General features: G+C 41.6%; 1 protein-coding gene across 3 annotated transcripts; it reads right to left on the bottom strand.

The window, feature by feature from the left end:
* Positions 1-22: 22 nt before the first annotated feature.
* LOC141563963 (RH-like protein) lies at positions 23-27,681 on the bottom strand. 3 transcript variants are annotated; one of them, XM_074305800.1, is made up of 10 exons: positions 27,454-27,679; positions 20,667-20,853; positions 19,266-19,416; positions 17,695-17,842; positions 13,069-13,235; positions 12,762-12,899; positions 11,380-11,513; positions 10,271-10,344; positions 5,024-5,097; positions 23-1,222 (listed from the first exon to the last, which is right to left on the bottom strand). In XM_074305800.1, exons 1-10 carry the CDS (start codon positions 27,587-27,589, stop codon positions 1,196-1,198), a joined length of 1,236 nt encoding a protein of 411 aa, XP_074161901.1. In that variant the 5' UTR covers positions 27,590-27,679; the 3' UTR covers positions 23-1,195. The 3 variants fall into 3 exon arrangements, with proteins under 3 accessions (XP_074161901.1, XP_074161902.1, XP_074161903.1); XM_074305801.1 differs by lacking the exon at positions 10,271-10,344 and having other exon boundaries at positions 27,454-27,680; XM_074305802.1 differs by lacking the exons at positions 23-1,222; positions 5,024-5,097; positions 10,271-10,344 and having other exon boundaries at positions 11,430-11,513; positions 12,717-12,899; positions 27,454-27,681.
* Between the last annotated feature and the right edge of the window lie 239 nt (positions 27,682-27,920).

The raw sequence follows: 27,920 nt of genomic DNA, 5'->3' as shown, positions 1-27,920 counted from the left end.
GAAAAAAATTCTTGTTCAGTAATGGAATTGTACGATTTTATTTGCTTTTATGAAGACAGAATTTCTCTGATGCCAATTGTAATTATCAACTTTGATTCCAAGTGGGTTTCACAGTCTGATTCTCTTGGGATTCATCTTTAAAATCTAAAATGTTAGAGATGGAAAAGTCTCCAAAAGATACAACATCCTAGTGAATGGGATCCTAGAACCAAAGGGGACTTTGGAACATGGAATTTTAGAACTGGAGGGGCCCTTAAAGAGATCACCTAGTACTCATTTTACAGACAAGGAACACTGGAGACTCGGAGAGAACAGTGATTTGCCCACAACCATCCAGTGAGTAGGTGACAAGGTCAGTACTAGAACCCAGAATTCCTACCTCCTAGTGGAGTACCTTGGTTCTCAAGACTGTAAGAAAAGAACCTCCTTATTAAGGTAACTTTTTGTGATGCAAATGCATATTTTTCAATGGTGAGTTTTTAATCCTGACCTAATTTGTCTTCCTACCTTAGCTTCTTAGCTATCTCCTCTCTTCTCACTACCCCACCCTCCACCCCAGTTCTCTTGACCAAGGTAAACTCTTAGAACATAAGTCAGTTTTGTCTAAATTATACCTAAATAGGTAAAACTAAGAACAAAATAATGTATTCAAGAGCCAAATAAAAAGGATTTTTGATTGGTCCTCTGTTTCTCATTGTCTGCTCTGATAAAAGATTAAAATCCTTTTTTTTAAGCATATTAGAAAAGACCCTAGAGTATATCACACTAACAAATAGTTGCATTTACCAAATAGTTCAAATGATATAATGTGGCATTTCATGTTCTGTAGAATAACACATTCTATCATCTTGAATAAAACTAACCAGATTTTTCATAAATTATTGTGGCTTAAACATAGGACAGTTTTTAGATTTATTAATATCAAAAAACGTGTCCAACCATGTTTCTTCATAAATTTTTTAAATAGTTTATAGTTCTGGAAAGAAAATAGAACTTGAGAGGTAAAGGGGGCCTCAGAGATGATCCAGTCTTAACTTCCCCATTTTACAAAAGAGGGGATTGAAGACTAGAATGACAGGCTCAGGATCACCCAGCAAGATTGAGGAAAGGTCAACGCAAATGAAAGGAGGAAGAAATATAATGGTGGTTTTCTCTGGTTCTCAGCTGGCCTTCAGGGAATTAGTGAATTCATCGCTTAAAATCCAGCAGCCAAATGGGGAAACTGTAAAGGAAAAGAAAAAAGTTAACAAGTGTTTTCTTCTCATGTATGTACCTGATGCTGGCCTTTGGATATACAGGGACCTAAACGAAGGACCATGACCACCAGAGTCTTGGCTTGGGGTGATATGGTGATGGGCCAGCTCCCTCCACCCACCCAGAACTTTAACAGGGGCCTCCAGCCATTCTGAAAGGAGCAAGAGGGAAACCCAGGTTAACTGTGGCAGCCAGACTGTTCCTGAGAACACAGGCCCAGAAGGGGTGTGAGAATCCAGAATCAGAGCTCCATGGAACCTTCACCCCTCTCTGGCCCAGAGGCTCTGAACTCCCTTGGGCAGGAAATCCTCCTCAGAGGTATGTTTTCAACATGTAAAAGAAAATACATGGGATGACAGAGCCAGCGATAGAAAAAATACAGGTTATAGAAAGAGAAACTTATTTTAACTTTATGAACCTCAGGTTAAGAACCCCAGATCTAGATTGATCTCATTTATATAATGATTTCACTCTTCACTTTCCAGAACTGAGGGCCCACAGGGGACAGGACCCGGGCAATGGTTAGTCTGGGCAGCCAGCTCGTGGAAAGGCCGGGACGATAGCCCTGGCCCCAAATGCCCCGCTCTCCTCAGACGGCATTTCCTGAGCCATCGCCTCTGTCTGCCGTCGAAGCCACGTTTTGAGAGCTGGCAATTCACAGAAGAGCAACTAGGGCTTGGACACATTCTGTTTTCATACCAGAGTAGGAGCAGTTATTTATATTCCTTAGCAAGAACATTGTTTCCAAATAGACTGCAAATGCATATTCAGAAGCCGCAGAACGTTGTGATTCTTTCATAGAATTTTAAGATGGAATGTTCTGGTTCTGCCCCATGGAAAGTCGGTGGGGGGAAAAACATGAAGGAATGGGAAAAAACATTGGCTTTGGGTTCTGAGTCTCAGCCACACTGGATAAGTTTAAGGAGCTAATCTCTCTAGATTTCATTTTCCTCATCTATAAAAAAAAAGAGGGCTGGAGTAGCTTATCTCTAAGTGCCTTCTGCTTCTTGCCATCCATCTGTGCCCCTGCCTCTGGGTGGGGAAGTCAGCAAGCATTTATCAAGCACCTACTGGCTGAGAGGCTAACTGGTGGGACTGCAAAGACAGGCAAAAATGGGGGCTGCCCTCGGGCTCCTGGGGGAGACCACCTGCAAACAATGATGTACCAACGAGGGCAACAGGAGGAACTGAATTAGGTGGGTTAGGAAAGGCTGTGCAGAAGACAGGATTTTAGTTGGGAGTTGAAGGTAGGGAGGAGAGAGAATTCCAAGTACTGGGGAGACAGTGTAGCATGCAATTGGGTGAAAGGGTCTTTGGAGGGTGAGTGTTATAAGACAGGAGAGTGGGGGAGAGTGGAGAGATAGGAGGAAGGAACCAAGCCTAGAAGGACTAGAAAGGTAGGAAGGAGATAAGTTGTAAAGAGCCAAAGAGAGGATTTTGTATTTGATCCTGGAGGTAAAGGGAAGCCAGTGGAAATTATTGGGGTGCTATGGAAGCCAGACTTTAGGATGAAGTAGACTAGGAAGAAATTTGAGGCAGAGAAACAAGCCAGCAGGCTACTATTGCTTTACAGAGTTCAGGTCTCCCTATGTGATCCTGAGCAAGTCACGTCACTTCTGTCTCAGTTTCCTTAACTACTAAATGGGGATCATAATAGTAACTGCCAGAATTACCACAAGGATCAAAAGAGTTTATATTTGTAATAATAACTCATGGACTTATAGAATTTGGGAGTTCTTATTATAGGTACAGATCTATCAAAGATCCACTCTGCTGCATAATCAATACAAGGCACGGTGAACTTCTCATGCTCTTGTCACTGGCGTGTCTCTCACATCTTTTCGGGTCTCAGCTCTCGGTGGAGGAGCTGGCTGATGGGAACCGCCACCTAAGGCAGCAGCAGCTCGCTGGTTCTGATTTACAAGGAAAGGAATAAAAGATCACCTTCCTACAAAGTTGCGTGGCGTGTGAGCACCTCTCCCATCCTGCCATTCTGGGGCGGGCTACCATCCCTAATTCAAGGCCTTCTCACTCTTCCCTGGGTGGCTGGCTCATTTTATCACATTCTCAGACACGGCATTTTTACCAATGGGAGGTTTATGGCAACTCTGCCTCAAGCAGGCCTGGGGGTGCCATTTTCCCAACAGCATGGGCTCCCATTGTGCCTCTGTCAAGTTTTGGTAGTTCTCACAATGTCCTTTATTATTCTCTCTGCTTTGGGGATCTGTGATCAGGGATCTTTGATGTTACTGTGGTCATTGTTTTGGGATGTCACAAACTTGCTTCATATAAGTTGTTGAACTTAATGTTGTATGTATCCTGACTGCTCAAAACTTCCCATTGCAGTCTCTCTCTCACTCCTCTCAGACTTTCCTATTCCCTGAGACACAAGAATATTGAAGTTAGACCAGTTAAGAATCCTATAATGGCCTCTTAAGTCTTCAAATGAAAGGAAGAGGCAATAGAGGCGGCAAATTTCATCTTTGTTTTAGTTTAACAAATTGCCACAATCACCCCCAACTTTGAGCAACCCTCATCCTCATTAGTCAGAAGACCCTCCACCAGCAAAAAGATTTTGACTCACTGAAGAGTTTAGATGATGATTAGCATTTTTAGCAATAGGAGTATTTTTTTAAAGTAGGATATGTATTTTTCAGGCATAATACAACAGCATATTTAATAGATTATAGTATAATATAAACACATTTTTATATGCACTGGGAAATAAAAAATTTGTGTGACTTGCCTTATTGCAGTTATATACAGGATACATTGGAGATAATCAACAGAGGGAAGGCACTAATGTTCAGGGAGATCAGAGAAATGCTTATTGATAGACTAATAGAAGAAGATACATAAGAAGTTTCACTTGCAAGTCAACTATTCACCAACTAGGACAGTGGTGGGATCTTTGTTCATTTTACCCTCCCACACATACACACCTTTTTATTTACTCTCATGGGTTTCATTAAAATAGAGACACCTAGAGAGTCCAAGGATAGCTAGGTAAAGCACTACATGGAACAGAGGGCTTGAGGCAGGAAGACCAAATTTCAAATTCAGCATCAGGCATTTACTAACTGTTTGACGCCAGGCAAGACACTTTACCCTGTTTGCCTCAGTTTCCTCATATGTAAAATAAGCTAGAAAAGGAAATAGCAAACCACTCTGGTATCCTTGCCAAGAAAACCCTAAATGGAATCAAAAAGTTGGACAGGACTGAAACAATAACAAGCAAGAAAGGTCAAAGAGAGAATCTGCTTAGATTATGATTCAAAAAAAAGTAAAAGCTGGTGGAGAGCCTTGGAACAAAGAATGTCATAAGAAAATGTTGGAGAAGAAAAAGACCAGAACAGAGAATGCAAAAAAAAAAAAAAAAATTCTTCAGGATACAAAATATTAAAACTGGAAGAGCTCTTAGTAAATAGAATGCTAAAATTGAAATAGTCCATAGAGTGTCAGAGCAGGGAACAAAACTTAGGAAATAGAAAGCAGAACCTTAGAACATGAAAACATGGCTCAGAGACAATACAAGTGGCCCATTGAAAGTACCTGGGATGGGGCAGCTAGGTGACAGTGAATGGAGTACCAGCCCTACAGTCAGGAGAACTTGAGTTTAAATATGACCTCAGACACTAGCAATGTGATCCTGAGCAAGTCACCTAATCCCAATTATCTTAAAAAAAAAAAAAAAAAAAGACTAGTCTAAGAGATTGGAAAGTCTCACATGTTTACAACTTTGTAGCAGCAGGTTCATTGAAGGACTTACCTCCCAAAAAGCCTGATCATCAAAGTATTTATCTTTAGATGGTGCCTTCCATAGATTGAGACTTAAAATTAAACCTGTTTAAGAATACACAGAAAAAAGTTACCCACTGTCTCTGTGTAGTTTTTTACTTATCCTTTCTAAATCAGAATATTGAATTCCCCTAGCTGGCACCTTGGTGGGAAATTCCACTTCCTACAACCAGATGTCCCAGGAAAAAGCCCTAGCTTTCCATGGTTGGGGCTAATTAATTCTAAAAGGAATTGGCAAAGGCGGTCGTCTAAGAGGATTTGAATTACACCAAAAGGATTCTGGAAACCATATATCTGACACCCTTCCAAGGACAAGATACAAAAAGTTCTTTTTAGAGGATGGACCATTTACAAGTTGACCCATTTAAAAATCGAGACAAATTTAAATGATGTCACTTTATCCTTAGCTTCTTTCCTGAACCTGGGAGCTAATTGACATAGAGATCCCCAAATCTCCTAGCATAGTTGTCCTGAGTGCTCCTTAGAGATCATCCCCATCTGCCTGACTGGAGCCTTTCCTTTGGGCAGCACTAAAGTACCAGGTCCTTTCTTTGTTATCCTGATGGGCCACTTCCTTTCCTAGTCGTTTATATGTGTATATATATATATATATATATATATATATATATACACACACATATATATATATATATATATGAGGCAACATATAGATATAGATATAGATATAGATATATAAGAGGCAACATTGAGCCTGGAGAGCAGTCTGGATTGGGGAAGGACAAGAGCTGGAGGAGATTCAGAGCCAGGATTCAGGAAGAAGAAGAGGCTGGCTGGAGGCTCCAGAAGCCTCCCAAGAAACCTGCTCATAGAGGAAAAGATTATACAGAAAAAAAACCTCCTCCCAGAGAAGGATTACAACTGAGAGACGATCAGAACTTTACAAATTAGAACTGGGCAATTTCAGAGTTAAGCTATATTATTTTAAGTCAATATGGTTTCTGGGCTGGTTATAGAATGGTCAATACAATATTTTGCTTTAGTTTATATATATATATATATATATATATATATATATTTATGTATATAAACTATATATATATATAGTTTATATTTAGTTTATATATATATATTTAGTTTATATATATATATATAAATGACTAGGAAAGGTGTGTGTATATGTATATATACACATACATACACACACATATTTACTTATCTAGCCATTAGTTTATTTATTTATTTATTATCTTTGATATCATTTCTCTTAGCAAGGTATTAACTTGCATCTGCTATATGTCTTTCCATTGTTCATTAGGCCATACAAGCATAGGATTTAGAGCTAAGGGACCTTTAGAGATCATGAGAGCATAAGCTTTGGGTTTCCTTCAAGGTTTAGCTCAAAGCCTACCATCAAAGCCTTTCCCAATCTATCTTAAAGTCTCTGTTATCTCCAAATTGTCACATCACCTCTTGTTAGTACACAGTTGTTTAAATGTAGTGCCCCTCATTAGATTGTAAGTTCCTTAAGAGCAGGAAGTTTTTTGCCGTCATATCCCCAGTGTTTGGTACATAGTAGGTGTTTAATAAGTGCTTGGGACTTGATGATCATAGATCTTGAGTTAGAAAGTTACCTTCGAGGCCATCTATTTCAGTGGTTTCATTCATTGGTTCACAAACTTCCAATGGATTCATAGTAATGGCTTAAGAGGTTCACCCTAAAATTCTTTAATGGAGGAAGGAAGCATTTATGAAGCACCTACAAGTACCAGGCAGTATACTGAGCCCTTTGCAAATGTTTTCTCATTTGAACTTCCCAGTAATCCAGGAGGTTGGTGCTGTTATTATTCCTGTTTTACACATAAGGAAACTGGGAGAGATAGAGAGTTTAAATGAGTTGCCCAGGATCACACAGCTAATACTATTCTGAGGCCACATTTGAACCTGGATCTTCCCCAACTCTTGTCCTGCTATATGTGGCACACCGCCTAGTTGCTTCCATGCAAGTCAGATCACTCTGCCAAACCTCACCGCATCCCATCTCCTAGAACAGCCATCGGCCTCCAGAGTTTTCAGTAGCCTGAGTTTAAGCCTAACCTCGGTAGCCTGGTACAAAGATTCCATTTAAACCTTAGAAGGTTTCTAATGAGCTTGCTTCCTGCCCTGCCACTCCCACGGTCTCAGGTTGGTTAGTCCTATTTCATTTCCCAGGTTTCCAAAACTTGTTGATTTTCACAGAAATTCAATGACCATTCTCGAATGAATTGGCTCCGTTGTGTGAACTGGACTCACCAGTGTCAGATTTGTCCTTGGCCTATTATTCTGTTCTAGGCCTGGATAAGGAAGCAAAGATCTCCACTACATTAGCAGGTATCCTACAAATGGCACAGCACATTATAGTTTCTGGTCAACCAGAAGTGAATTAGACGTCTGCAAACATTTATTAAGCAGCTACCATATACAGAGCGCTGCTCTGCGTACCTGAAATAACTTTTACATAAAACATAGTCCTTGCCCTCACAAGACTCAAAATTTGGGCAACTCAAGTTTAGTCCTTCAGATACTATTTCTCTCCCTATCCTTAAAAAGTGGCCTTGATTATTTAGGGCTGGGAATCTTTCTAAAATAACTGCCTAGTTTAACAGAGGCCCTTAAACAGAGACACCTTTCCCAAGTGTCCCAGGGACAATGAATAATCATTCTATGAATATTCCTTATTGTGGTGTCCTCCCAGGGAAAAGAATTGATTTGAATTTTTTTTTCTTTTTGCTGAGGCAATTGGGGTTAAGTGACTTGCCCAGGGTCAACACAGCTAGGAAGTGTTAAGTTTCTGAGTACAGATTTGAACACAGATCCTCCTGATTTCAGGGCTGGTGCTCTAATCACTGCATCACTAGCTGCCCCAGTTGAATTGAATCTCAAAGATCACCTAAATCTGATCTTCTCACTAAAAATGAAGAAACTAAAGCTTTAAAATGTCCAATAACTTGTTTAAGGTCATATCATCCAATAAGTCAAATGAACAAGCATTTATTAATGATAAGTAACAGAACCAAACAAGAACTCAAGTTCTCTTACTCTAAATCCAATCACTTAATTTCTAATTTCTAGAAGCAACTAGGGGCACAGGGTTTTCAAAGCAATAGCCTGGAGTCAAGAAAAACTGGGTTCAAATCCAGCCTCAAGCACTGGACAAGTCACCTAGACTCTATTTGCCCCAGTTTCCTCAACTATAAAATGGAGATAATTAAGTACCTATCTTCCAAAGTTGTTGTTACTGTAAAGGTCAAATGAAATAATATTTTTAAAGCACCTAACAAAGTTCCTGGCACATATTGGGTATGTAATAAATTGCTCGTTTCCTTTTCTGGTGCCATTTTCCTCCCTTTTAAAGTGGGGTAATTCCTGCATTATAAATAAGTAAGCAAAATGTTCTATAAGTCATGGATCTGTGAGCTCATCACTCTCTGGGACTACAGATCACAGCCTATCCAGACCTACCCATTCTGGATAACTCTTGCCCATGTCATCCCATAAGTTCACCAGAAGAGGGTCATCCACCATACTGGAGGCCCTCTTCATTTTCTCCAGACATCACAAAGGTACCAAAGGAGACTCTGGATGTCCACAGTTTGTCTTGTCTTCTTATCAATTCTTTGATGACTCCTATGCTTTGGTGTTGTCTGTAAAGCACCTATGGGTCCTTCCATTGTCTTCAATGTATGGTATTCATGACTAATTCTCCAAAGATTACTGCATTCCATGTTCAACAAGTCAACCCCAAGTAGAATGTTGATATTAAAAACATGGCCCTTTCTTTCATGGGAAGCTTGGCGACATTAAAGGAATTTTTCAAAGGTAATCTGTACTATTCACCTATAGTGAATGTCAGTGCTCTGCTGCTGCTGCTATTATCTTTCCACCAGAGTTATATATATCAACTGTTATTATCTCTCCAATGAAGTCCCAAGCTGATGCCAGTTATTGTTATTTTAATTCCTCGTGTTATTGCTTTTAACATCACACCTCCATTGAAGTTTTATGCTTCTGTCTCATCATAAGTATCCTTTTCCTCAAAGGGTATTCAAAGGCTTTACCAGCTGAGTATGAGGCCCTGGGACTCAAGTTGGGGAGGTTCCCAACATGGATCTGGAAAGACCGATTTCTGAAGGCTGGCCCAACTAATTTCCGAGAAGTATCCCCAGAAGAATGGATTTTGGATGACATTTTTTTGGTCACAGTAACTCATTGAAGCTAAAATCAATGGGAAAAATCCCCCATTGATTTTAGCTTTAATGAGCTACTGTGACTAAAAAAATAAGTGGAAGGAAAGGCCCTACACCGATGGAATCATAGACCATTGAAAAAATCTTTATTTCTTCCTCCAAAGTCCTTCTCTAAGGTGTCTTAGAACTTCAGGGGCCCTCTGCTAGACAGCCAGGAAATACGGCCTGCACTGTTCAAGGCTGGAATATGCTGACAACATGGCAGATGTGGGACTCAGGAACTTTAAATGGGATGAGAGGTGAGCTCCTTAAAAGGCAGCAGCAAAGTCCCACCCGTCAGGACCCACACCTCTCCCTTCCCCAAGCTTGACATGGCAGGGCACTTAGTGGGGGTCAGTCCTTTGCTCTGACCAACCCTGTGACCCTGAGAGAAGGAAGCTAACAAGCCGTGAGGTCACTGAGCGGAGGCCCTTCTTGGACAGTGGCTCGGACTCCCAGATGGTGGCTCTGAACCTGCCAGGGTGACTCAGAGAAAGATAATTGCCACGTTGTGTAGGGCATCTGGCTTATGTGCCCAATGGCAGACCTACCTAACAGATGGCTAGGAGATGAAATCAGTTTCTGAGAGAGCCTAATTGGTGAGGCAATTTTCCCTTCTCCTGTGATTACGGTAGCAAATGGATGCTTGGAGTACTTTGTTTTGGAGGTGTCCCAAAAGTCTTAGTGCAGTTGTAACTGCTAAAGATCACTAAGCTCACAACTGCACCAAGGTTTTGGGACCCTCTCTATCTCTCTATCTGTCTCTGTCTTTGTCTCTATGTCTGTCCCTCTCTCCCTTTCTCTCTCTATCTCTCTGACTCTCTGTCTCTCTCTGTCTCTGTCTCTCTCTGTATATATATGTATGCATATATAGTATAATAATAAAAGACAATATAAATTAATAATAATATACTGTATATACACACAAAGACAAAGTAAAATCAAATTGGTCTTTTTTAAAACAGAAGAAAGGAGCCAGTGAGAGTCATACTGACCTGTCAGTAAACCTCCTGCCAAACCCATAGCCATGGACAGGCAGAGATAGCCGATTGAAATTGGGATCTGAAAGCTGACAAGAGACAAAACAGATGGATTCACACTCAGGTTTCAGGCGGCCTCACATTTCCCTCAGTGACAAGAGAGACACTGTCTGAGCTGTTGCTACTGATGTATAAATGCTCAACTAGGATAGGGACTGAGTGTGGGTAAGGAGGGAGCATCTACCCTGGGAGCCAGCAGGAATCAGGACTTGGGGAGGGTGAGGGAGGGGAACTTCCTATGGGGAAATCACCTGATTTAGTCCTCCTATTGACAAGCTCCTGTTTTAAGGAAGTAGAATGTGTGTGTGTGTGTGTATGTGTGTGTGTGTGTGTGTGTGTGTGAATGTGTTTGTAGTTCATGAATAGCAAGAGCCTCATCTATTGGCCTTGGACTTAAGGGCCCCAGCTTTGAACCTTGCCCCTACACTTACTAGCTCTGCAACTGCAAAGCCATAGTTTTCTCCTCTTTAAAATGGGTATAATAACTATAGCCTCACCTGCTCAAAAGTTCTTATGAAGAAATCACTTTAGAGTCCTCAAAGTGCTTTAGAAACGTGAGCTGTTATTATCATTGGGGTTGGAATGAACTTAAATGATTATACAATCACTAGAACATCTGCCTCGTTTTACAGAGAAGGGAAGTCATATGGCCAGGGTCACCCAGCTATTACGTGTCTGGGACGGGATTTGAACTCAGATCTTCTTGATTCCAGATCTTGTTCTCCCTATACCAACCTGCCTCAGATAGGTAAATCCCCTTTCAGTTCTCAAATTTAAGATTCTATGATCCTGCTCTCATTTTCTAGGTCTAGGTGTGCTTAATTCCCAAGTGGAATATCCATAAGGAAGGTCTAAAGTCGAGCTTTTTAAAATGTGCTTTGTAACCTCACGTGGGATCTCTTAACCGAATGTGGGAATCACGAAATGATGATTTATTACCAGCTAATGTTTGATTTGTATACCTGTTTTATATACCTATGTAGCTGGGGTCATGTAGCAATTTTTCGGGCAAAAAGGGATCACGAGTGGAAAAAGCTGAAGAAGCTCCCTTCTAAAGGACTTACATGACTAAGCTGGTCCAGCCACCTCGATTAATGATCAGCAGAATGTAGGTTAGCCCTCCCAGCAGCCCGGGCAATCCGAAAGTAGAATGAACATCACAGGTGTCATGAAGGCCAATTATCTCATTAAAACATCCCTAGGAAGAGAAAAATTAATGAAGACTAGGTTCCTGGTTCTAAAGGTGGAGGGTCCTGCCCTAGTGGATCCTATCTCCTTAGATATACAGATTCATTTAGACTTAGACTCTACCCAAATTTATCTTCTCTCTCCTTTTTTTTTTTTTACCCCCATCTATTCTGGGCACAAGCCAGAGAGGTTTTCTGAGTGTGCAGGTAGGTTCATGCTATTTATTCCTCTGAACAAACACATCTCAGGGCTCCCCAGGGAGTACTTTATTAAAGAGGCAGACTCCCAGTGCAAAGGGAAGTGACTAGAACTAGGAAAATGACTACAACAACAGAAATGGAGCAAACAAAAACTTTCAGTGCTTTAAAATTACAAAGATAAATAATATATCACTTACCTTCTCAAAGAGTGAGAGGGAAAGAACTTGAAACTCATTTTTTAAATGAATGTTTAAAAATTTTACATCTAATTGGGAAATATTTAACAAAATAAATACAAATATATTTATACAAATAGGAAGACACTGAATTTTCTTACGTAGCATAATAAATGTGAAAATATGTTTAGAAGAATTGCACATGTTTAATCTATATTGGATTATTTGATGTCTAGGGAAGGAGACAGGGGAGGAGGGAGGGAGAAAAATTTGGAACACAAGATTTTGCAAGAGTGGATATTGAAAACTATCTTTGCATGGATTTTGAAAAATAAAAAGCTATTATTTTTTAAAACAACATACATAACTACAATATGCAAATATTAAAAATATAAATACAAACATATATTTTTAGAAGTATGATGGCTTCAGAGTTTGGTCTCAGAGAAGAGCAACTCCCCAACACTATTTGCAGAGGGAGGAACCCTGGGTGCTTACTGGGTCAGATTTTTTCCATATATTAGTAGGTTTCATTGAATTATTTCCACCTTTTTTCATAAAGGATGGTTCTCTGGAAAGAGGAAAGAAATGGGGTACACTGAGAAATGTAGGTTTAAAATGTATTTAATGTTTTAAAATTTTTAAAGCACCCAAAAAATGAAAATGCAAGTTTCTTGTCCTGATGTTCATAGGCTTTTGACAATCTATACCACCGTACTTATCCGTGTGATTTTCAGTGAAGTAATTAACCTCCCTGTGCCTCAGTTTCTCCATATGTCAAAAGGAGTCATTGGGCTCTAAGGTTTCTCTAAGATTCGGGAGACATCAATCACGTACTTTTATGAGCAGCCGACCTCAAACCTATAATGATTGCAGCATTACCGGCAAGAACTTGGCTCCTACAATGGAAATTGTGCCTGCAAAAAACCCAAGCACCATGGCAGGCCAAGGGGATTGGATGAGGTTGGTGGCGACCCCCACAGCGACCCCTCCAGCCAGCGTTGCTCTGTGGACATGTTCCTGTAGAAAAATAGTACACATTTGGGGAAATGGAGGAATAAAGAAGCCCAACATCAAACAACAGAGGCAAGGCTAAAAGCTGGTACCCATTGTACTCATTCATGCTGTCCAAGGCAGCTAGGACTGGGGGGAAGGAGTTCCCATGAGGCTTTACATGTTCTCTTCTTACCATACTGATTTTCCCATCAGAGTTAGTTGCAGCTGAAAAGGACATGGCGACCACAGCACTGACAGCAAGGGCATAATAAGTGTTATATACAGCAGTTTCCCTCTCACCAGGGTATTTTAGCAGGGCAGAATTGAAAGATGGCCAGAAGATCCACAGGAAAAGGGTACCTGGGAAATATAGATGGTAATAGACAGAGAATGTCTCTAAAAACAAGTCGATTTGTTTTTACAGGTTTCTAGGCAATTCGAATATGGAAGAGGTGCAAAGGACCACAAGACACAAGATATTAAAAATAAGGAACTTTAGATAATCGCATACATGGCAACAACTACCCAGATACCATTAGGAAAATTGCCTCCTTTACTTTCAAATTACTTGCCTCCTTCTAGCTCCTAAATCACTTCATGATGAAGCAGGACCTTTTGAAGGAAGGACTCTGCTACTCAGCTGGGTGAGCAGTGAGTGAGAGTCCCTCCCCTCTCCATCTTTGTTTTGGGTGGGACAGAGTACATAGAACAATAAATAGTACATATACATAATTTATAAATAATTTATCATCATATGTATTCTGGGGGTATATGAAAATTTTACTGACAGGGATATGTGATAAAAAAAAATTGGAAACCACTGTGTTAGAATATAAAATGTCAGCACTGGGAGGAGTCTTAGAACAAACAATATGAGTTCTGGGAGGCCCTTAGAACCCAGGATGTCAGAGCTGAGAGGGAGCTTAGAACCCAGGAGGTCAGAGCTGGGAGGGCCCTTAGAACCCAGGATGTCAGAGCTGAGAGGGAGCTTAGAACCCAGGAGGTCAGAGCTGGGAGGACCCTTAGAACCCAGGAGGTCAGAGCTGGGAGGGCCCTTAGAACCCGGGAGGTCAGAGCTGGGAGGGCCCTTAGAACCCGGGAGGTCAGAGCTGGGAGGGCCCTTAGAACATAGGATGTCAGAGCTCTGGGGCTTTAGAGTTCAAATGCAACTTCCTCACTTAACAGATGAGAAAAAGCAGGGCTGAGATGATGAGTCCAAAACCATTCACACAGATTCAGAGTTAGCATCCTAGGCTGAAGAGCCTTCTGGCTCTTTTCATTATATTCCCTTTTGCATTTGAATAGTACTTTAAATTTGTTGGTTAAAGAATCCTCCAAAGTGGATTTGTCCTACAGGTAGGAGAGAATGACTGATGGCCAACTAGACATAAATTCTGTAAATTATTTCTCTCTCCGTTTTGTCTCCGTCATGTATATTCCTCTCCCTGAGATTATCCAGCATCTAAACACAATTAAATGGAAGAGATTTGCTCTCTCATCCCCCAGTGGCTCACACTACCCAAAATCCCCACTTCTTGGGCTTTTTACAATCCTACATCCTTCCCTTCCCAAAAACCATTGACTTCTGGAGCTCTCAGCCCTATGGAGTGCTTAATACAGAGAAGGCCTAAGCTATTATGAGGGGACCATTTGTGATCAGGAAGCTTTGGCTTCACATTAAAATTAATACAGAGGTAACTTTCCCCTTCGCCTGCCCACCTGGGAATGTGCCAAAATGAATGAGAAGATCCCCAAACAAATTGGTCAGGGAGGTTATCTGATGGGATTGGCACCCACTACGAACAAATTGATTTGTTTTTAAATGCAATAAATGTATATAACCTTTATTCAAGTTCCTGTAGAGTGGGGATGACAATGGGGGGATGGTCATGAAGTGGTCAGTGATGAGTCCATTTACTTGAACTTGAGCCCCTCATTGGGGCTCACAGATTGAAGAATGTGCATGGAAGTCAACTAATAGTTTTCAGAAGACTTTGACCCCGGCACATGCAGCCTCTGTTCATATGCTCCCCCTTACTGGTCTCGGAGAACACAAATGGAAGCATCTCTACTTGTGGCTGTAAGATTTCTTTGTCCATAGGAATCAAACCAAAAGGCCCTACCCAAGCCTCTCTTTTCTGCCCAACCTAGCATAGTTTGATAACAGATTCTCAGAGTTGGAAGGGACCTCAGAGGGAATTTAGTCTAACCCATATTCTAAACAAAAATCCACATGCCAACATGATCCACAAGTGTGCACCCAACCTCCACCTGAAGACGTGTAAGGATGGAAGCTCATTCATTTCCTCCCAAGGGATACTGTTCCAATTTTGACAGCTGGACTTTAGAAAGGTTTTCTTCTTGTTGGACTAAAATTTCCCTCTCTCCAGTTTCTACCCGTTATTCCAAGAAAATAATCTTTGTGAATAATCAATTCATTTTTTTTGTCTTTGTATTCCCAGAGTCTAACCCAACATCTGGCAGGCAGTGGGTGTTTAATAAAGGATTATTGATGAATAGATGGATTGCTTCTAGTTAGACCCTGGGCTCTTCCTTAGCTAAAATTCTTATAGGAATTATGGTCTGTCCTACTTCAGTACCTAGAACAGTTCCTGAGTACTTTGGGGTGATTGTGGTTGTGGTTATTGTGTCATTTCCAACTCTTCCTGGCCCCATTTGAAATTTTCTTGGCAGAGATACTGGAGTGATTTGCCATTCTTTCTCTAGCTCATTTTACAGATGGTGAAACTGAGGCAGAGTGCCCAGAGGCTAGATGCTATTAAGTGTCTGAAGCAGAATTTGAATTCAAGTCATCCGAACTCCAGGCCTGGCACTCTGTCCACTGTACCTCCAACCTACCCTGGGTATCTAGTAGAAACCAAATAAATACTTATAGCTCTAGACCAAGAAAGTACTTTAGAGACTGCCTAGTTCCAGGCCCTCATTTTTCAGGAAGATAAATGACTTGCCAATGTTCCACAAATAGTAAATAACAGTAAACTGTTTGAGTCTGAAGACTCAAAAATCCATTGATCTTTTTACTGTACCACATTGCTTCTCAATAACTACTGATTGATTAATTGGACTTTTATTACATGCCACTTTGAATGGTTAGTTATATCATCAATCACTTAACATTTATTAAGTGTTTACTATATGTCAAATGCTATGCTAGGCAATGGGTATAGACAAAAATGGACTATATGTGTGTCTCATCTCCCCAAATGGATTGTAAATTCCCAAAGAGCTCCCCAATGAGTCTTCTCTTCTTCTGTATCTCCCAGAGGGAAACAGAAACAGAACTGCTCCTGGGACCCAGGCATTCAGGTTCCTCACTGCACTCCAATCAATATCATAATGGATGTCATAATTAAAATCCTATTTAACAGAACTACACACATAGCCTCCCATGTCCATACAGGGGAAAAAAATGACCTGCACACATTTATCTGATAAGACTGATGTGATAGCCACCAGAGGGAGTAGGAGTAATACTTGTAGAACCAGAAAGTCACAAGTTCCAATTCTTATTCTGCTGCAACTAATTTGGGTAGATAATTTCACCTAACACCAATTAACTCATCTGTAAAATGAGATGGCTGGACACATTCTATGTTATAAGGTAACTTCTCTATTCTTAGGGCCCTCCCAGCTCTGAGCTCCTGGGTTCTAAGGGCCCTCCCAGCTCTGAGCTCCTGGGTTCTAAGGGCCCTCCCAGCTCTGACATCCCGGGTTCTAAGGGCCCTCCCAGCTCTGACCTCCTGGGTTCTAAGGGCCCTCCCAGCTCTGACCTCCCGGGTTCTAAGGGCCCTCCCAGCTCTGACCTCCCGGGTTCTAAGGGCCCTCCCACCTCTGACATCCCGGGTTCTAAGGGCCCTCCCAGCTCTGACCTCCCGGGTTCTAAGGGCCCTCCCAGCTCTGACCTCCCGGGTTCTAAGGGCCCTCCCAATTCTGACATCCTGTGTTCTAAGGGCCCTCCCTGTTCTGACATCCTGAATTCTAAGGACTCTCCCAGCTCTGACATCCCAGGTTCTAAGATTCCTCCCAGCTCTGACCTCCTGGGTTCTAAGGGCCCTCCCAGCTCTGACCTCCCGGGTTCTAAGGACCCTCCCAGCTCTGACCTCCTGGGTTCTAAGGGCCCTCCCAGTTCTGACATCCTGTGTTCTAAGGGCCCTCCCTGTTCTGATATCCTGAATTCTAAGGACTCTCCCAGCTCTGACATCCCAGGTTCTAAGGTTCCTCCCAGCTCTGACCTCCTGGGTTCTAAGGGCCCTCCCGGTTCTGACATCCTGAATTCTAAGGACTCTCCCAGCTCTGACATCCCAGGTTCTAAGATTCCTCCCAGCTCTGACCTCCTGGGTTCTAAGGGCCCTCCCAGCTCTGACCTCCTGGGTTCTAAGGGCCCTCCCAGCTCTGACATCCCAGGTTCTAAGGTTCCTCCCAGCTCTGACCTTCTGGGTTCTAAGGGCCCTCCCAGCTCTGACTTTCCGTGTTTTAAAATTCCCTTGTGGCATTAAATTATTTTCTAAGGACTCTCCCCAAACTGAAGGCCCATGTTCTAATATTCTCAGATTGCTCCCAGCGCTAGAACACCCCTGGTCTTCACCCCTGAGTAAAGCATTAATTGTAGCTAAGGACTTAATTGTTCTCCCTTTCTGAGTAATTTGCACCTTACAGCTTATCCCCACATAGGTCAATGCTAACTGAAAGGAATGACTTGGCTCCACTGATGGGAGAATTTCAGGCACCAAGAGTGAGGCAGGATTTCCCCAGGTACTTCCAATCCCAGGATATAGGCCACCTAGTTCCTTCTTCTTACCCAGTGTGGTAAACAGACAAGAAGTTGGGGTTCTCCGCTCCTTATCCTTAGCTGCATTCAGCCTTGGCTGGGGGAGGCACCAGGCCACGGTCACACCAAAGTAAGCCCCAAACACGTGGATTTGCATCATGCTCTCATGTTCGTCCATCTGTAACTCAATCCAGGACATGCTTTGAGACAAGGTTGGTAACCGTGTGACCAATTCTTGTCTTCCCATGGATTTCTTCCCCTCCCCATTCCTGTGGCTCAGCTGTCTAATGCAAGGAATCATTGTCTTAATTGTTTGGATGCCAAGGTTCTCCCATTGAATAAATACTCATGGAGGTGAAATTTTATGGATAAAGGGCATCTGAAAAAATGGGCTTATATGGGAAAAATTACCAGATGAACATGAAAAACCAGCATTCCAGCACCAGCTCAACTATCCCTTGTGTGAAATTGGCCAAATTACTTCTGCCTTCTCATTCGGTTTTCCCATCTGTACAATGGAGCTAATAATCATGCTACTATTTAGCTGACAGAATAGTTGTGAAGAAAACCTTTTGCAAACCGTCTAACTCTAGAAGAACATGAACTAGTATAGCTGTGAGTTAGGCATTAGAACTCTGGCTTTTGAGATTGAAAGGCCTCAGTTTAAATCCTTCCTCTGCTATTTATCACTTGTGTAACAGAAACTTTCCGGTCTGGATATAACTTTAGAACATAAAATGCTGGAAGTATTGGTGCTGGAGGAAACCTTAGAACATACAATGCCAAGGCTGGAAGGAAACATAGAATACAAGAGGCTAGAATGAAAAAAGATTTCAGGACACAGAATATTGGAGCTTAATCCTAGGTCAGATTTTACAGATTAGAAAAGTGAAACTCCAAGGAAATGAAGTAGCTTGCTTATGCAAAGTCACATGAGTTAGTGACAGACTAAAATCTAGGTCTTTTAAAGGCCATTTAAGTGTATATTTGTTTATTTTTTTTGTTTGTTTGTTTTTCCCCACTGCAGCAAAATCAATCTTGTGATAGATGAGAATGAAGGTATTAGAAGTCATTTGTTCCTACCTATAAATCAATTCCCCTGATGGATTAGTACCAACCCTCTAAGGCAAATATTCCAGAAGCCTTACTATTATTCCCATTTTACAGATGGGGAACCTGAAGTTTAGAGAGGACAAATGATTTATCTTTAGTCACACATCTAGGAAGTTTGAGAAGCAGGATCTAATGCCAGATCTCTACTGACTTCCAGATTCAATGCCAGAAGACCAAATAGACAAGGCAAAGAAAAAAGGTCAATGGGGAGGTGGGGGAACTACATTTCAATCTAAAGGAAAGGATCTCATCTCTTCTCACCTGACCCCTCTTCTAATTCTTCCCCCATGACTAGAGACACTATGGTGCCAAACTCATTGCCCCCCAAACTCTGAAGGGCCAATTAGCAAGGCTAAAATGCAATTGGAAATGTCCAGCTCTTCCCTCTTCTTGAAGCCTCTATCTCTTCCACTACAAAAGTAGGGAGTTGGATTTGAAAATCATTAAGATCCTTTTCAGCTCTAACTTTCTGGGATTCAGTGCCATACATTGAGGACATCCTGGATGAGCTTCTTGGTTCCTTGGAAGGCTGTTACTTCCAGCAAGGTCATTACTATCAGCTGGATCAAGTTGACTTTCCCCAGGACGGCCCCAGATGAGATGAGAACAGACATAGCACTCATGGTACCCAGTATGATCCTGAGGAAAAGAAAGAGCAAGGATTGCCTTTCAGTGCAAGGGTCGGATGGAAGGACACAATAAAATACAACAGGTGCCCCATCCTAACTGCCATGGCCTTTCTTCTCTGCCCCATGGAGCAATCTATTCTTTGGCAATCAATTCTCCTCACCCATCTATCGATTTGAAAAAGTTCTGAATCTCGGGGATCTCAACCTTTTTTCAGTCCCCATAGCCCTTAACTTTTTGGTAAACTTTCCCATATACCTTATTCATCATGAAAGCAAATAACTTCTAGAATTTTTGACACATATACACATGAAAAATAAAGTCCATTTGTTTTTCTTCTCCAAGAATATACAAAAAATGATAACTTCATTAACTGGAAATATTTTCAGAGTTTAAAGAATGTTTCCATATCATAATATGACTATTCACCAAATAGTTTCCCTTGATAGCCTTCTAGGATCCTAAGATATTTTTCTTAAATGTAGTTATTTAAGTCAATTGGGGTTACGTTACTTACCCAGGGTCACAAATTAGTAATGCTAAGTGTCTGAGATCACATTTGAACTTAGGTCCTCCTGACTCAATAACTGGTGAGCCATCTAGATACCCAATGTATTTATATATTTAAAACTTAAATAAAAAGTAGGAAGAAAAGAAGACAGAAAAAGGAAAAAAACACAGCCATGTTGGATTCTAAGATTTACAGCCAGTACAAAACTTTGTAGTCTCAAGTTTAACCTAATAATAATAATAATAATAATAATAATAATAATAACTTGCATCTTTATATTTTTAAATTAAGGTTTGCACAGTTTCACAGTGTATCTCATTTGATTCTTACAATAACCCTGTGAGGTGAGTGCTGCTATTATCCCCATACTACAGACGAGAAAACCGAGGCCAAAGTAAATGATTTTCCCAGTCACACAGCTAGTAAGCATCTGAGACTTCAAAGTCAGATCCTCCTGACTTCAAGTTCAGAACTTTATTTTTTTTAATAAAGCTTTTTATTTTCAAAACGTATGCACGGATAATTTTTCAACACTGACCCTTGCAAAACTTGGTGCAGAACTTTATTTCTGAAATAAATAAACTCTCCTTAGTAACTATATGAAATGACATTTGATGAGGCTCTCCATGAGACTAGATCAGATGGGCCTGAGATGAGCCACACCGAGCTCTCCCATCTGCCAGCCCTATGGTCCCCATCAACCATCCCAGGGACACAAGCAGGAATTTCTGGGCGAGCCCAGATCAGGTACCTATGAATGTTGATGATGATCCTCCCACTGGAGAAAGAGAACAGGAAACCATCCAGGATAATGGCCAATTGCACCCCGAGGGCCAGGGTGAAGAGGTTGAAGGCCACGCTGCTCCACGTGTACCTCCTCAAGGAGGCCTTGAGGAAGGCCAATCCCAGCACGGCCATGACATTGATGTCCTGGAAGGCTGCTCAGGGAAGGTGCCAGAGGCCCAGATAGACAAGGCAGACGAAGAAGGTCAGATGTAAAGGAATGAATGTCCTTTGCTCATCTCTTCTCACTTGCTCCCTCCCCTAATCCTTCCCCCATGTCCAAAGGCACTATGGTGATCCAAGCCAGAGGAGCCAAACTCATTGCCCCCAAAATTCTGAAGGGCCAACTGAACCAGTTTAAAATACAATTAGAAATGTTTAATAGATAACAAATGGAATAAATAATAAAAAATAAAATTACTAAAATAATAAATTACAAAAACAATCAGATGATAATACGTGATTTTTAAAGGCAGTTTATCAGTTTCTTTTTAAGTTTGGTCTGAGAGATGGACTGACAAGTTTGGGAGAGAGTCAGGACAAGCAAGTAATCAACAAATATTTATTGTGTTTACTGTATGTCAAGATATACACTGAAAGCTGAGGTTATTAAGAAAAAAAGGAAAATATACTCCCCTGCCCTCAATTCTAGTAAGGGGAAATGATAGTCTAAGGGGTGGTATAGTGGATAGAAAGTCCTCTCAAAGCTCCTGTAGCTGGGGGAATCAAGAAGAGCCTCCTGCAGAATGTTGAAGGAAGGCAGACACAAGAAAGAGATGGAGGCAGAGCATTCCAAGCAAAAGCAAAAAGACAGAAGGAGGAGGGGGGATCATCGGCAAACAGACCTATGTGCCTGGATTGTAGAGTTCTTGCAGGGCCCAAGTTCTCCCTCATAGGCAATGTGACCCTGAGCCTTCTTTCTGACCTCCATTTCCCTCAGGTTTGATTGGACCATGAGAGAGAGAGTTAGAAGAGTAATCTAAAGTTCCTAACGGAGAAGATCAAGGTGGTCACTGGAAGAAAGGAAGGAAGGAGTGGAAACAAAGGAATTTAGGACTCCCTTAGCTTCTCCCAGAAGCAGCAGCCGTATCCTAGAAACCATTATTTTTCTATGGAGTCTGAGGATAACGTATAGGGATGAGGAACAGGAAGTTGAGGGCACAAGCTTAGAAGTGGGAAGAGAACTGAACTGAGAAGTGGGTTGGATTTCTCTGGGTCTTAGTTTCCTCATTTGTAAAATTAAGTTTAATTAAATGTTCTTTTCTACAAGCATTTATTCAGTACCTACTAAATGTCAGGCACTCCGTAAGTAAGAAGACAAAGCCAGACTAAAAACAACAAAAAAGCAGGATGTCACAGGCAAATGACAGCTCTGAACCTTTCCAGCTCAGAAAGTTTATGGCTTTAGGTCCCTTCCAAATCTGCCTTTTTAAGTTCTAAGTTCCCTCTCTCTGCTCACTTTTTACATGCTAAAGACCCTCTCAAATCTGGCATTCTATTTCTTGGGAGGCTTTCTGATTCAGCCATTTTATGTCCTAAGGCCCATTTCTACTTTTAATATTTTATAAAATTTTATATTCTAAGATTCCTTCAGGCTCCAAGGTCCCTAACCAGATCTAACATTCAATGTTCTATAATTCCTAACAAGTTCTAACTATAATTATCTTAGAAATGTGCTCAACTCAGAGGAAGCACATTATTAATATGTTAGCTCCCACCTCTACCCCTGCAGACACTTTTGAGAGTCCCTATTTTGATACTTCTTTCTTGGTACAAAAATGTTAAAGGGAAGAAATAACTTTGGAAGGAAGCTCTTTCTTATTTTTATTTAAATTTAAAGTCATTTATTTAAAAAAAACTAAAATTTAAATTTTTTTTTAAAAAAACTAAATTTTATTTCAAATAAAAATAAAAATTTTTATTTTAAAAATGTTTTAATTTTTATTTAAATTTTTTTAATTTTTATTTTAAAAAAACTTATTTTTAAGTTTAATCTGTTTTATTAAAATTTTCTCCATCATTTTCTTAAGTCAACAATCAACAACAACAAAAATAAATCAAGCCATGATTTGTAGGTAGGGAAGCTTTTTTCTTACAGGTTTATGTAAATTCCAGGGAAGAAGAAAGAGGCACGGAGACAGGAATAATTCTGGGTAGGATAATAAGAAGGGCAGACTCAATCCAGGGAAGGCTTTATCAGCCTCTGCAGCTGTCCCTGCTCTCAGCTGTTTGGCCTGCAAGGAACTCCCCCCATGACCCAGCCTGACATCACTGTAGACCCAGTTGGGGGGCTGGCCAAAATCAGGAAGGGTGGATGGGAGGAGAGGCCTGCTTGTGTCATCCAAGTTTAGCAGGCCCTATGGTTTCCAAGGAAGGAGAATTTGTTCCCCTCTCTTCCCTTCTAGTGCTTTCTTTAGCATCCCCTCCTCTGTTCCCGAAGTCCTCAGGTCTCCCCATCCCCAGCTCACTGGGTCCTCTCTGTCTCCTGGCTTGGGCCAAAGTGCCAGGCCTCTCCTGTCCCTCTGTCTCTTCATTAAACCGGACCTATCCTGGGTCTCCTCCCTCAGTACTGTGCCCTGCTTTCCAAGCAGATAGGCAGCTGGACCAATAATAGGCGGAGCACCAAGGTGTTCTTGAGTGATAATGGGCATGGAAGCAACTGCCCCATCAAACAAAAACAGCAGGCTCAAGTAGTCAGGAGACCTGGGCTTCTTTTTCTACTTTGGGGGCTTAATTTAGGATGTAAGCTTCCACTTGTCAGATCCGGCCTCAGTTTCAAAAAATCTCCTCCCAGAGTGGATAGAGAACTGAATTCAAATCCCACCACAGCTACTTACTGTGTGATTCTGAGCAAACCACTTGTCTTCTCAGCACTCTGAATAACCATCTAATATGACAAGTTACAGGAAAGTACCCACCAAAATTGGGCGAAGGGAATTTACTCATGCAGGGGTTCCCAGCATCAATTTAATCCTGAATAACATTCATGTAAAATGAGGCTTTCTGATACCTAAATCCTAGCAATAATGGGATTTCCTGGAGCAGATGGGGGGAGTGGATGTTAGGAGCGGGGTTAAACCCAGCAGAAAGCTTCCTACTCTGTATGCAAGGTTAGTTTGTCTCGACTGTTCTCCCCTACCCTCCCCAACCTAATAGTTTCTCTTTCTGTGATACCTAATTCCTCACCCCCTTCCCCTCTTCCCTCAGCCCTTTCTAGGTGGGAGGGGAAGAAAGGATTGACTTCTCTGAGAGTGGGGAAGAAACACACAATGCTGAGAATTCTGCATGATGTTTGGTTCCCTCTCCTAGAATTTCCACTAGCCACTGGTTATTCTTGGATTAATCCCTTAATTCTTTGAGCCTTAAATTTCCTGATCTATTAAATGGATAACTGAAATAGATGATCTCCAAATAGGTGATCATTAAAAATGATGATCTGCTTCCTGTTCTAAGCTCTATGTTCTTGGGGGCTTTTCAGTTCTGACATTTAATGTTCTATTTTTAATAAAGGTCAAAGGATCACAAGTTTGTAGGTATAAAAGTGTTCAGGACACTATATTTTTACATCCTATGTTTTAAGTTCTCCCCCAGATCTAATTTTTTTTGGTCTCAGTTCCCTTCTAAACTCTGATATCCAATGTTTTTAAAGTCCCTTCATTCTATGTTCTAAGGGTATTTTAATTCTTTATTTTAGAATTGATGGAGTACAGCTTCTGGGGAGATGTAGTAGTAACCCTAAGGTCACCTGACCTTGGGAGTGATGTAGTTAAAAAGGATAAATTTCTTCTCCTAGTTTCTAGGTCAGATGTACTGATGACCCTAAAGTCCCTTGACCTTGGGAATGCAGTATTTCCACAAATGTGGCTGGTTGTCAGATAACAATCTGTGGGTCAGTGATAAAGTTTCTGAGACAATAATCCTCAAATCCACCTCTAAGCCATAAAATTAACATGTAGTGACATGAAGCACCTGTTCTCTCTTTTTCCTGTAAATTTTGCTCCTGCTTCTGTATTAAATTCGTTTGAAACGTAGCCTATTTTAATTGATGTCAAAATTATAATAAACTTTGCCCCTTGACTTGGAGATGAGTCCAAGCCTGCAAATTCTTTTGAAACACCTCATAACTTCAGTCTGGAACCCTAACCTTGTTTGGACCTCCTTTGAACCCCAACAGGATCCCTTCTAATTCTATCAGTATCAATTCTGATGTTCTATGTTTAAACCTTCCATATTCCATCACTGTTATTCTGATATTCTCGGTTCCAAGGTCTTTTTGCAAAACCCTGACATTCTATATTCTAAGTTACCTTAGCTCTAGGTGTGCTTTAAGGCCCCTCCCAACCTTGAATTTGATATTTTAGCTCTCTAAGTTATAAGGCAACCTCCACCTTTGAAATTCTGTGTTTTAACATTTTATGTTATAAAATATTAGGTGCTAGCATTCTATGTTCTAAGGTCCTTTGTGATTTTGACTTTCTGTGTTCTAAGTCACCTTCCACCTTTAAGGTTATGTTCTAAGATTCCTCCTTCTCCCACCCGACTCCTGACATTCTGTATTTTAACCTTGTAAGTTATAAGTTCTTTTCCACCTTTGAAATTCGGTGTTTTAACATTGTGTATTGTAAAATCCTACGTTCTAAGAGCCTTTCCAAATCTGATCTTCTGTGTTCTGATATTCTATGACTGAAGGTTCTTTCCAGAGCTGACATTCTTTGTTCTAATGTTCTACTTTCTAACCTTCCACAGTCTAAGGTCTCTACCAATCCAAACACCGTCTAAGGCCAGATGCTGCAAGTTCTACAATCTCTTCTCCCTCAGATATTCTAGGACTACTCAGAAGCCTTAATTATTCCTAGGCCTCTCAGCCCCTGGGTCCAGGTGCCCTGTCTCTGGCCCTAGGCCAAATCAGCAAAGCATTCTGTGAAAGCGTTCTTTCCCCTCGCACCACCTGCTCAAACACTTTGCATGTCTGCAGCTGAGCCCTGGAAGTGGTGGCTAATTAGGTTTCCCTCCCCACCTCCCTCTTCCAGCGTGACTGAGGTATCAAATGGGCTCCATCATCAGCTCTGCAGCAATTGAATTAATATCACTTTTGGATAAACATTTAACCAAATTCAGTCTTGGTTTTCTCTCCCCATAGAGTGGAGAATGACTCCTTCGTTATCATAAACAACTAATAAACATGGGGAGAAGCCTAAAATTCGTCTCAATAAGGAAAAGTGTAGCCATCTGTCTTATTTACTTTGCTTCTCTTATACTCAGAGGAGTTTTTTTGGCTGGGTAATAACACTGTGCGTCAGAGAGCTCAGCTCAGGAGGGGAAAGCTCATAGCACTGAGACGCAAAGGTCAGTCTGGGCTGTTCACGTGGCCGCTTATGGATTCCAGTGATAGGCAGCTCACACTCAATTTCTCTATGCCTCAGTTTCTACTTTTATAAAATGGGAGTAGTGATACTCACTGTACTTCCTTCCCAAGGTCAAGAATGTGAGAACCTAATGAAATGCAGAATTTCTTTTTAAACGACTGAACATTAGATTAACACGAAGAACCATTATTACCACTAGGACTCCTAGGACCTCAAAGTTGGGCTGGACATCAGAGGATCATCTCATCCAACCAAGCAAGCAGTAGGAATAGCCTTGGCTCTGGAGTATGGTCACCTAGGGTCAAATCCACTGTTGTGGGGCAGGTCCCTTCCCCTTCCCCAAATCCTTTGGGAAGGATTTGTTCTTAAAAAGAAGGAGAATAGACAGAGAAGTCTATTGAGGCTGAGGGATTTAGAACAGACATCAATTAAGATCAATAAGGTAAGAGGGGCCTCAGAACAAGGAATATCAGAGCTGGGAGAGCCCTTAGAACCCAGGAGGTCAGAGCTGGGAGGGCCCTTAGAACCCGGGATGTCAGAGCTGGGAGGGCCCTTAGAACCCAGGAGGTCAGAGCCGGGAGGGCCCTTAGAACCCAGGAGGTCAGAGCCGGGAGGGCCCTTAGAACCCAGGAGGTCAGAGCTGAGAGGGCCCTTAGAACCCGGGAGGTCAGAGCTGGGAGGGCCCTTAGAACCCAGGAGGTCAGAGCTGGGAGGGCCCTTAGAACCCGGGAGGTCAGAGCTGGGAGGGTCCTTAGAACCCGGGAGGTCAGAGCTGGGAGGGCCCTTAGAACCCGGGAGGTCAGAGCTGGAAGGGCCCTTAGAACTCGGGAGGTCAGAGCTGGGAGGGCCCTTAGAACCCAGGAGGTCAGAGCTGGGAGGGCCCTTAGAACCCAGGAGATCAGAGCTGAGAGGGCCCTTAGAACATAGACGGTCAAAGCTGGGAGGGCCCTTAGAATACAGACAGGATTAGGATTTAGGCTACTTTACTAACTCATTTTATGACTTACGACAAACCTTCCTCCTCCATTTGTAAAATGAGAAGTTTGAAGTAGATGACTCCCAAAGTTTCTTTTAATTCCAACATTCTATGATCTAAGTTCCTCTAACAGCTCTATCATTTTCTGTATTCTGTATTCTTTCTGTATTCTCAGATACCTTCCAACTCTAGTGTGCTACTTCATGGTTTATGAGTCCTCAGATAAATTTTAGAGGAAGAAGAAGGAGAGGGGAACTTCTTCCCTTTAGACTTTTAAGATTAAAGCAGCCATCCTCCCACTATTAAGGGACTAGAAATGGGAAATGGGGTAAGGTTCATCCAAAGGAATGCACCAGCTTAAGAACTGTCCAGGTTTGCCAACAAAAGACAATTCCATAGCTCACAACACTTACCTGGATATTTCTTCAGAGGCTCCAATTTCTGTAAGGATGTCTCATAAGATGTGAAAAAGAAGAAAACCAGAATGAAAGTGGCTTCCAAAATCAGAGTCCATAAAGGAAGGGATATCCTGAGGGACTTTGAGCCCATCCTGCCCTCAGGGAGATCACAGGACAGACCTAAGGAATAACTGGGTATAACTTTTGCTCCTTCTACTCCTTTCAAAAGGCAATAATTTTGTGGACTAGAGATCTGGGGAAGTCCCAACCTCCCTTAGCTGTTATCTTGAGCCAGCAATGGGTCTATTTCCATTGAGTTAAGATGGCAAACTAGATTGGATACTAGTGTCTTCAAAGGCCCTTGAGGAGACAGAGTGGCAGTTAAAATGGCCTGATGATTGAAGTAGAAGCTATAATGACTTAGAAGAAAGAGAGAGCCATAGATTTTTCCAAAGCATATCCACCAGATGCAAAATCCTGGG

The sequence above is a fragment of the Sminthopsis crassicaudata genome, chromosome 3, assembly GCF_048593235.1.
Source record: "Sminthopsis crassicaudata isolate SCR6 chromosome 3, ASM4859323v1, whole genome shotgun sequence".
NCBI classification, from domain to species: Eukaryota; Metazoa; Chordata; class Mammalia; order Dasyuromorphia; family Dasyuridae; genus Sminthopsis; species Sminthopsis crassicaudata.
The sequence above is the reverse complement of the archived record's forward strand: the minus strand, read 5'-3'. Positions and strand labels throughout refer to the sequence as shown.